Source organism: Maniola hyperantus, chromosome 1 (assembly GCF_902806685.2).
Source record: "Maniola hyperantus chromosome 1, iAphHyp1.2, whole genome shotgun sequence".
In the NCBI taxonomy this organism is placed as follows: Eukaryota; Metazoa; Arthropoda; class Insecta; order Lepidoptera; family Nymphalidae; genus Maniola; species Maniola hyperantus.
In genome coordinates, this window is record NC_048536.1 from 15003884 (window position 1) to 15015060 (window position 11177).

Consider the following 11177-nt stretch of genomic DNA (forward strand, 5'->3'; position numbering starts at 1 on the left):
ACGATCACTAATTTTGAGAATCGTGTTGTTGGTAATGTGGCTGTTATTTGGTATTTTGCGTACAAATAAGCCTGTAAATTGCTAAAACACCCACCTAAATTAAAATATGTTTTTCTTTAACAGCATTGACATTAATTAGGGTAGATCCATATTCCATATAAAACATTTTAGTTCCAACTCTTAACGGTTTTAGTAAATTTCAACTCTAAACGGTTGCACTGTACTTTTTTATTCCGCAATGTGCAAAGTTAATGAGTGTGAACTGTGAAACCATGGTAGAGTAAAACCAAGAAGTTCAGTTGGTGGACTGGGCCCACAAGAGGGCCCACAGATTATAAGACTGGGCCTGTGTACCACCGTTACACCGTTTATTCATTCAAAAACTTGAAGGTAACTAACAAGTATCCATGACCATATTAATTCTGCAGGTACTTGGAGGGCTTCAACGTAACACAACACTCATCGCGCGAGGAATAAAAAGTAGGTACCGGCGTTATTTATGTTTGTTTTGTTTATTATAATAAAGGCTAGTAATAAATTCTATAACAATTATTATTACAGTTGATTTTTCTTTGTTCACTTAATTAGTTGATAGCTTCTCTGGAATCGAACTCTGTAAATAAAATAGTCGTTAATGGCTTCTATTTAAAATAATGTACTTAAAAGAAAGTAATGTTAAAAAAACCTACTCTCAAATGCTGTATGTAACAGACTTGATAGTATTGTCGTATCAAAGCAAAAGCTTCCTCAGCAACCGCAAGCTGATTGTGTTGCCAGGCTAAAACGGCTAGACATGCCCACAGTGTCTCATCTTCTACCGTCCTGCAAAGCTGTAACAAAGAACTTGATACACTTTTTTTTAAACATTTCCCTTCATCATCATCTACATCGTCGACAGACTATGGACGTCCATAATATAATCCTTCCATAATGAGTGCCACCACACCAGGTCCTCAGCCTTCCTCATTCAGTCACCACCCACCACCCTTTTCATTTATTGTTATCGTCAATCCATCATGTTGGAGGGCGCTCAACACTATTTTAAAGACACGTAAATGTATAGTAACGCGAATGAACGAATACACAAACAATTTTTTTACAATAATATGTTTGGATTATTACGTGTAACGCATCCTGCCACATATTAGCTGCAACGTGTTTTAAGAGTTTCTCAGGGAAGGCGGCAAGCGAAACGTGCAATAGAGACCCATTACCACGGCAGATACATGCAACGCCTTCTTCTACACTTAGCACGCTGGGATTCCGGCCTAGGTCACTGAAAATGATGTAAGGTATATAAAAACAATTTTATATAGTTTATCAAGAAAAATAAATTTTTCTTGACGTAACTAAAAAGTCCTATTTTCCATGGCTTCTTTCAGAATTCTATATTATAGCTATTGTAGAGCAAACAAGGGATTGCGTTTTAGATGTTTTGAGATATCAAAAATAATGTGTGGAAGAGGCATGAAAGAGGGCAAACAATATTATTTCGTATGTAACTGACATATGTCAAAAATACTTACAACCTCTCGTTGGCTCTATAATAAGTTTAAAAAGGAAAATTAGTTTAAAATCGATTGAAAAATTTGTACCGAACAGATAAGCAAACAGACAAAAAGAGTTAATAAAAATGTGGCAACAAAAATAAGTGAAACAAAGCTTGACTTTGCTACTGTTCATCAAGCTTTCATTTTCCTTAAATCAGTCACATCACATACGTTATTTCCTTGCTGACAGTAGTAAGAGCGAGCCAGTCAGGTTGTGTAGCAGCTCGAGTGCAACACCAAGCGACAGCAGAGTTTGCTCGTAATCCCACTAGGAGCTCTGTGTCCGCGCTCCATACTATACTTAGTACTTGAGACCCTGAAAGTATTTACAGACGTCATGTTAAAACTACCCTCCCACAAAACAATTTTGGCAATTATTCTTTTAAAATATATGATCTTATTGTTAGTACAGCAAAGAAAATTTCTGTTTCCTTCAATGAAGTAATCAAGGTTAGTAATCAAGGTTATTTCAAACTTTGTTATGTTTTAACTTGGTTACTTTTTGTTTTCTTATAAATTGAGGCCATTGATCTAACTATAGGCGTATCTCTTGAATGAGAGGGCACGTGAAGTAGGGTGCATTTTGGGAGTAGGTGACAGCAATGTTGAATTTCTTGTTTTAAGGTAAAGTGTCACATTTCCGAAACCCGCACCATACTTTAGGAGCCGTCTCAATGAAATCATATTATACTTAAATCTTAGGTATACTAAGTACCTAACTATATCATATTTTATTAAATCATTTTCGTGAAGTATAAAAGAGTCATACTTGCCTAACTTTATAAACTTTGATTTTGGATCTTTAACTGTGACAACATACAAATCCCTATTGTAATCCATCAAAGCAAGTTGTCTTTCACTGATTGGCCCAGTTTGACTTAGTTCAATACTCGATACTGTCATTTTATGAATCAGTTTTGTCACTGTATTATCAGCAGAACTTCTTACAATTAATCCAGTTGGTAAATCAAACACGTGAATTGCTGAAAATGTCAAACATTTAAATTTTACGAGGAATGACAAAGAACTAATAAGAAAACATTTTTGTAGGGTCAGCAACAAAGCTAGGTTTGCACTCGCCAGTACAAGTGACTATGGGCAGATGCATACTTAACTTTGTTGCTGACTTTACTTGAGGAAGGACCAAGAACTAATAAAAAAATAGTACTTTTTCTATCGGTTTGATCAATAACAGCCAAAGAGTCCGGCCCCAAAGATACTGCAGCTCTCCCTAAAGTTTCTGGTCGTGATCCAGATCTAGGACTTGCAAGTAGCCGTCCCATATAACTGTATATGGAGATACCAGCTCGTTCTATTACACACATACATCTGAAATGTCAATTTATTTAAATTACAGTTTTGGATGAATCTCTTGAATTCTCAGACCTCACCGCTCTGGGGAATATACATTACCTCTCTGCTAGCAAAATCATGCTAATAGTTCCTTCCTTGAGATCAAATGTAACAGGTGTATTCCATGAGGACAACTTGTGTATGAAACACTGTTTCACCGTAGCTATGACCAAGTGGTTGAAACCTAATGCGATCTGTATAACTCTGTCAGGATAATCGAGTTGGTCATTCTGATCGGTAAGAATGTCTTTAATGGCGACAACTTTTCGCCCGATTTGCGTACATGCATAATTCTTCCAGGTATATTCCCTGAAACCATTTGAGAGATTAACCTTTACACACTAAAGAACGTTTTAAAAGTTTACAGGATTTTGTGTTTTGGTATTTTTTCCATACCAAAAACATTCGAATTTTCTTTATGCGGCTGTATGAGGAAGGATCTGGGAACCCACCACATCCCAAGAAAACTTACAATTATGTGAAAAACAGAAAGAGGTCATGACCTCAGAAATTAAATAGAGAGAAATAATCGGCCCAGCAGCGTCTAAAGTAGCATTTTGGTTAGATTTTAGGCGTAAATATTTGGAACGATCAAGTGAAGGAAAGAAGGAAGGTAGGAATATGGGTACAGTTTTTGGCTCATAAATTATTCAAGGATCATAATATTATTATGTCAAAGTTATAGAACCTGTCAATAATATGTGCAAACAAGACGTGCCCGTTAGCACATGCTGCAGCTAACTGAGTGCCATCGGAGGACCAAGCAGTGCTGTAAATGCTGCCAGTTGATGGACGTTCCAGGCAGTGAGACCACTGAAAAGTATTTTTATAGGAAACACGCAGTGATGTTCTAGTATTATATAAAAACTGAACTGAAATGCTTTCTGAAAATAATTCATGAGGCATTGAAAATAATACGATAGCATTTATGGAAATGATCAGAGATGCATTGATTGAATATGATAGGTATACCCTGATAATACGGCATTCCGAACCAGCAGTAAGGTAAATTAAACTAGTTGACGATTCAAAAGCACTTGTAAAAGTTTACTTGAATAAAAATATATTCTATTCTATTCTATAACATTATCACAGTTCTTTAGACAAACTCAGTTAATATGTTGATCGAATCTAATAAGAAAGTTTGACAAATACCTCTTTTGCTTATTTTCAAAGTGGTTATGTCCAGATAGGCCATTCAGTAAATATGTCTCTTGACTTATATGTTACTAGCTTATTCCCGCAACTTCATCCGCGTGACCTACATGAATTTGAAACTGCTATTTCATCCCCTTAGTTGAATTTTCAAAAATCCTTTCTTAGCGGATGCCTACGTCATAATAGCTATCTGCATGCCAAATTTCAGTCCGATCCGTCCAATAGTTTGAGCTGTGTGTTAATAGATCAGTCACTCAGTCAGTCAGTCAGTCAGTCGCCTTTTCCTTTTATATATTTAGATAGAAGATAGATGAGATACATTTCAAATCTTGAATTAAGTTTTTAGTTTGGAAATATTAATTTATCATTTTTAACTTACACCATTTGCATTGCAAAGACGTATCAAATTATAGCTGCCGATTATGAACATATCGCCAGCCGGTGACCAGCTAACACTTGTTATTGGCTGATCGTGTTTCACGCTCACCGAAATTTGTTGACCGAATGAATCCCAAATCTACAAGTAAAATTTAACCTTCAATAATAATCAGTATATTATAGCATGTGAGTAATTTTTTTGTACGGTCAGCAACAAAGCAAGATTTGCACCCGCCAGTACAAGCGACTATAGAAGGGTGCATACCTAGCTTTGTTGCTGACTGTACCTTGGAGTGCACATTACTGGCCTAGTTATTATCACTGACATCTGAATCATCGTCAATCTAAGATACTTATTTCAAAATTGAGCAAGTCAAAAGGAGTCAAATGGCGAAATAAAAAATGCATCCGCTAAGGTGGGTTCCACCTAATGAGAGGTGGATAAAGGTAAGGTAAAATTTTATTAAAACAACATTACAATCACCAATCTTAAGAATCTAATTTAGGAAAAATTTATTTAATAGAGATAGCGAGCAAACGAGCAGGCGGGTTGCCGGCCTTTTAGAAATTCGTTGGTCCGCCCCTTGAACAATCCCAAGTTGTAATCTTCTGGGAACACCGCCGATGGAAGTTAATTCCACAGTTTGCATGTGCGTGGAAAGAAGGATCTGGTACAACCGACGGAAATATCAGTAAAAACCTCTCAATCTACCTATTTTCTTCTTAAATCTTAAAATTATAGTTTATGTTCTTATTATTCGTTCAATTATGTCATAATTAACCGGAACGTAATGATTTTATTGCAGATTAAAATGTACAAAGACGCGAATCTAATATTTAACCAAACAGTAGATTTATATACACACAAATATTTCTTCTAACCTTTGAAAATCCATCTTCAGAGCCAGATATAATCAAATTGTTATTTGCATTCCAAGCTATGCATAAAATAATACCATCATGTGCTTTCCACTGTAACAGCATTGTAAAAGAATGTTTAGTTAACGCAAAAAAATACGTTGCTACATCAATCGCCTAAATTATTATTTCATAGTACAGTCAGCAACAAACCTAGGTTCACACCCGTCCATAGTGGCTTGTGCTGGCGGGTGCAAATCTAGCTTTGTTGCTGACTGTACTTCATGCCTACCTTTGTCACCTTAGAGGTAGAGTTTAAGTGTTTTATCATAAGTGAATTTCCTTTTGTGTACAGGATAGAGCTATTGTCAGGGTTCCAAATAGCGCTATAACATGGCTCATCTGATTGTATTACTACAGAACGTAAAAGACCATTACGGGACCAAATCTTCACGAAGCCATCTTCACCCGCTAAAAGATTATTGAATGAATTAGGTAAATATAGGAAACGTTATAGGAAAAATTATTTATTCAGCCCCCCAATTGTGTAAGAATAACCATTTCATGGCTATCGCAATCGTCAAGAATTCTGCCCTTTGATTGGCTGTGAAAAAATGTAAACAGCGAATCAACCAATCAAAGGGCAGAATTTCTTGACGATTGCGATAGCCATGAAATGGTTATTCTTACACAATTGGGGGGCTGAATAGGTAAAATTTTACGCTTACTGATGGTCAAAATTTTAATTTGTAAGATGATAATATAGTGGTGATAATTACTAAATAAGTTCTATATTTAATTCGTACCTACGTTTCCTATATAATATATAGGACGTAGGTACCTAAGATTATATTATAATCTTAGGTACCTACGTCATGTTATTTTAATTGAAAATTGTCGTTAATATTCTTTGGTTAAAGTAATTTACGTGAGAAATCTGCGTATCTCTAGCACTCTCAAACATACCGCCATAGTAATACTACGACTGGTCAGGGTCCAATGAAGTTTTGATCGTCTTACTATCCTCTCTACATTTCAAAAACCTTCTTGTTTTCATCATTTAAAATTACTGCCGTGTCCTAGAACTTTGGACAGTTGATGAGGATTAAATTATATTTGGCGGCTCTTGCGTCTTCCTCTATCTTATCAAAATTATAGAGAACTAGATGATGCCCGTGACTTCGTCCGCGTGGATTTCGGTTTTCAAAAATCCCGTGGGAACTCTTTGATTTTCCGGGATGAAAAGTAGCCTATGTCCTTCCCCGGGATGCAAGCTATCTTTATACCAAATTTCGTCAAAATCGATTGAACGGATGGGCCGTGAAAGGTTAGCAGACAGACAGACAGACAGACAGACGGACAGACAGACACACTTTCGCATTTATAATATTAGTATGGATGAACGGAACAACAGTTTACCCGTTAAAAGTCCAGCTCCATCAGGACTCCATTGTGCAGCTAAGCATGCGCCTTGATGTGCCGTAACACTTTTTTCTATGCGACCATTGTTATTTACAATATGAAACCTATAAAAAAGGAGTGGATAATGCGTTGTCATCCGGCAAAAGTGAGTGGAAAAAGAAGACATATTGTACCGACCCCACGAAGCGTGGAATAAGGTGAGGAAGAAGAACAAGAAATCTATAAGGCTGGCCTCACACAGCCGGAATGTCTCTCTGAATTTATCTTCTAAGTTAATCTTATAAGTTAATCTTCTAGAATCTTAAAAGTTAATCATTCTAATCAACGATTACTACAAACTGGTAACGGGCCAGCTTGTTTGATGCATGCTCGTAGATGACGTTTTACAGAAAAATCGTGTATTCGAAAGATCGAACGAGAAGAAACGATCATGTATTCAACACAAGTACACGAATTTTGTCTTCACTTTTTAAAATACGAATGTTTTGCCTATCTGGAGTTTTATAATAGGTAATATCTTGGATCCTAATATTTAATTAGGGTTCGTCTGTTTGTTCTGGAACTTACTTGCCATCAGCACATGCAATCAAAATAACATCTTGCTGGTGCTTGTTTCCTCCAACGTTTATTTTTGGAAATAAATGCATACATGTAGGATAAAAATCTTCCGGTAACGTGGCTACAGCAAGACATTCACCATTTACAAGGTTCCATTTCAGGAGCTTATGGTCATCTCTGAAAATCATAGAGAATGTACAAGAAAGCGAAATAAATATTGAATTAAGTACATAAGCCATAGGTACCCCGTACCCGCATGAAAATACATCTTCGGTGTTATTCCAACTAACACAAGAAACAACTCCAACATGTTTTGGTTCTTTAAAAAAGGATATTTTCAATTTCATTTTGATTCACAATGTTTCTTTTTACTTTCGCAGTGTTTGAAAGTTGTTACCAAGACAACCGGAAAACAAAATTAAGGCCAAATAGTGAACACCAGCTGTTGTGCTAGCAACATTTAATATTAAAAAGGTTTTAAAAATATCTAGTGACGCATTGTTGTTCTTTTGGCTTAACAATTACTTGGCTTTAATATAAAAACAACGATTGAAAAAAGAATTAAAATGAATAATTCGCATTCGTTTTACTTAATATTAATAAAATTAAATAATTATGATCATTCAGTCATTCGTTCATTTAATTTGGAAAAGATCGTGAAAAGATGGAAACACTATTTTGACTTTGTTTCAGTTGTCAAGTTGACGTCAATGTCATTAATGTCATTAAATATTTAGTTGTGATTTAGTTTACCTATACCTACATACTTTACTTTAACCACATGGTTTTGAATGGTTTTGAAACTTAAAATCGAAAAATAAGTGAAAATTGTATTATATTAACTGAATTTAAACGTGATAAAGTATTGAAAACAGAATGTCTGACGTGCCGGATCTCAGTTCCGACGATGAGCAATATCAAGAGGATGAGTGGCAAGAAATGGAGAATAACGATACGCCAGTGACATGCTTATTTTGCTCAAACGTTTTTCCGAATATCGACGAAACTGTGGTTCATTGCGAGAAGGTACATGGATTTAACTTAAGCACCCTTAAAATCAAGTTCAATATGGACTGTTATTCTTACATAAAGTTAATAAATTACATCAAAACTCATAAGTCAACTTCAGAGGATATCATGAGCGCTGATAAGTCGCTTTGGGACGACGAAAAGTATTTGAAGCCTGTAGGAAACGACGAGTGGTTGATGTTTGATTTCGATTCCTTGACAGAGAAGCCAAGTTCTCCAAAAACTTATCATGCAAATGTAGAAAATGGTCTAGTAACATTATCTCAAGCACATTTCATTGAACTGCAGAGGACTATACAAATGTTGACTGAGCAGTTAAAGGAAAGTCAGACTCACCTCCAAATGGCTAAAGAAGACATGAGTAAGATGCAGGTATCAATGAAATCTATTGTGGATGGAGGATCAGCAAATAACATAGATGATAGTACATTAATCGTAGATTGTGTATCAAAAGTTCCTTTAGAAATTGATGATGGATATTTCAATAGCTATGCACATTTCGGTATTCACTATGACATGTTATCTGACAAGGTCCGCACACAAAGCTATAAAGATGCGATATTAAACAACAGAAGCAGTTTTCAAGATAAAATTGTACTTGATTTAGGATGTGGTACAGGAATACTATCTATGTTTGCAGCGACAGCGGGAGCTAAAAAGGTCTACGCGTTGGATCAATCCCAAGTAATATACCACGCTATGGATATCATTAGGGAAAATAAACTAGAATATGTTATTAAAACAGTAAAAGGCAGGCTTGAAAACACAAAGTTGGATGAAAAAGTTGATTTAGTTGTGTCAGAATGGATGGGTTACTTTCTACTTTTTGAAGGGATGTTAGACAGTGTAATATATGCCAGAGATCATTGCTTGAACCCCGGAGGACTGTTGTTACCTAATAGATGTAATATAAGCCTAGTTGCAAATGGAGATGTAGACACGCATAAGAAGTTAATAGAGTTCTGGTCAGATGTGTACGGATATAAAATGAATTGTATGAAATCTGAGGTGGTTAGAGAAGCAAGCGTAGATATAGTACCATCTCAACACATAATATCTGAGCCTTGTATTGTTAAAGACATTGATTTGTATACTTGTAACACTGATGTAGTAAACTTTACATCAGAATTCAAATTACCTATGATAAGTGATGGATTTGTGACATCTTTAGTTGGTTATTTCGATACATTCTTTGAGCTTCCTCACACTGTCTCATTTACGACGGGTCCACATGAAACCCCTACACATTGGAAGCATACATTATTCTTTTTCAGAGATTGTAAAGAGGTTAAAAAGGGTGATGTTATTGAGGGTACAATCACTTGCAGTAGACTGAAAACAGATGTCAGAGGGCTTTCCGTATTAATAAATATCTTTGGAAAGAGTCATAAGTTTATACTCAGCTAAGCAAATTTAATAATTATGTACTATGAACTAGTTTTAAATGAAAATGTGTTATGATATAATTAGTTGATAGTAATTTGAAATAGAATCTCTCTGCTATGGTTCCGTACCTATAGGTGGGCAACGGGAGCCTATTACTAAGACTCCGCTGTCCGTCCATCTGTTGTCATCAGGCTCGATCTCATGAAGCATAATAGACAGTTGATTTTTTTACAAAACATGTATTTCTATTGCCGCTTTAACAAACAAATAATAAAAAATTTAAAATGGCCACCATGAAATTGACAAATTAGTGTTATTTCTTGTAAGAAGATGGTATGGAACCCTTCATGTGCGAGTCCTACACGCAATTGACGGATTTTAGACTTATTTTTACTAGAGAACTTCATTTTCATGGATTTAGGTTTTCAAATATACTGTACCTCGCAATAGCTTAGGGTATGGAACCCTAAAATGAAATATCCCTTTCTATCTCTCTCAATATTCTGTCCTAATTAATATATACACAAGTTATAACTTATTAAGTTCGTCTGAATTGTAGTCATAATCTTTTAGCTATGTACACTTAATATTATAGAAAGTTTAACTTTCAATGACATAGTAGCTTGTAATATTTTGTGATATATCATAATGTATTATATTACATTTCTTCTAGCAAGGCAAACAGTTATGCGTGAGTATAAAAGTTATTTCAGGCTGCGATTAGACCTGTAAGTTTTACTCACGTAAGTAGCTTGCATAATTTTGTTAATTGACAACAAAACTTACTTATACTTATAAGAGTGTTTACATTAGTAAGTTTGTCGTTTAAGCTACTTACGCGAGTAAAACTTACAGGTGTAATCGCGGCCTAATTATGTACTGAGAAGGGTGACCATCAAAAAGTAAAAAAATAAAAATAGTGTAAAATGAAAAGTTAAACTTAGCTTAGTTAATGCTGTAAAACAACTTAGTACTGTATATTATTTTAGTATTAGCTATTTTAAACCCTAAGTTTAATTTTTTTTTAAAGTGTGATTCACTTATGGTACAGTTCAAATAACCATAATGTATTCTTTGCTTATTGGCGTATATTTTGAAACTAGGATATTAAAATGATGTAGGTACATGTTACCAGTTTGATTCTTGTATAATATTATGCAATAAACCACCTGTGGAATCTTTAATGCCTGATATTATTTCAGTTGATGAAATAAATATTTTATAAATGAAATTTATTATTTGATTTTCTCCATTATTATGTCAGGTCAACATTTTGGCAGTTACTAATCTTCATAATATGACTAGTAAGGCTTTAACCATTCTGTGGCTGTGTTAGGTGTAGGTAAAAGAAAGACAGTTTCTACGAAAATCTTTATTTCATTTTCCAAATATTTTACATATATTTCAAGGTGTTTAGATTCTAATTATTTACAAGTAGAAAAAGAATTACATTTAATAAAAATAGCGTATATAATATTGAGATTA

General features: G+C 34.9%; 2 protein-coding genes across 2 annotated transcripts; one reads left to right on the forward strand and one right to left on the reverse strand.

The window, feature by feature from the left end:
• Window positions 1-505: 505 nt before the first annotated feature.
• On the reverse strand, window positions 506-7700 carry Oseg5 (intraflagellar transport protein Oseg5). The gene is made up of 14 exons (XM_034984578.2): window positions 7530-7700; window positions 7287-7454; window positions 6717-6823; window positions 5590-5768; window positions 5322-5411; window positions 4441-4578; window positions 3592-3716; window positions 2964-3212; window positions 2719-2879; window positions 2324-2533; window positions 1722-1866; window positions 1123-1276; window positions 690-830; window positions 506-613 (listed from the first exon to the last, which is right to left on the reverse strand). The coding sequence occupies exons 1-14, from the start codon at window positions 7622-7624 to the stop codon at window positions 581-583; spliced, it is 1995 nt and encodes a 664-aa protein (XP_034840469.1). The 5' UTR covers window positions 7625-7700; the 3' UTR covers window positions 506-580.
• A 316-nt stretch (window positions 7701-8016) lies between these two features.
• On the forward strand, window positions 8017-10923 carry Art3 (arginine methyltransferase 3). The gene has a single exon (XM_034984590.2). The coding sequence runs from the start codon at window positions 8154-8156 to the stop codon at window positions 9711-9713; it is 1560 nt and encodes a 519-aa protein (XP_034840481.1). The 5' UTR covers window positions 8017-8153; the 3' UTR covers window positions 9714-10923.
• Window positions 10924-11177: the final 254 nt, after the last annotated feature.

Excerpts from the sequence above, each read along its gene's own strand:
- Art3 (XM_034984590.2), top strand. The coding sequence starts at position 8,154 with ATGTCTGACGTGCCGGATCTCAGTTCCGACGATGAGCAATATCAAGAG.
- Oseg5 (XM_034984578.2), bottom strand. The coding sequence starts at position 7,624 with ATGAAATTGAAAATATCCTTTTTTAAAGAACCAAAACATGTTGGAGTT. Across the intron at positions 5,412-5,589 it reads CTACCTCTAAGGTGACAAAG|TGGAAAGCACATGATGGTAT; the intron begins GTAGGCATGAAG and ends ATGCTGTTACAG. Across the intron at positions 3,213-3,591 it reads TTTGCACATATTATTGACAG|GGAATATACCTGGAAGAATT; the intron begins GTTCTATAACTT and ends AAATGGTTTCAG.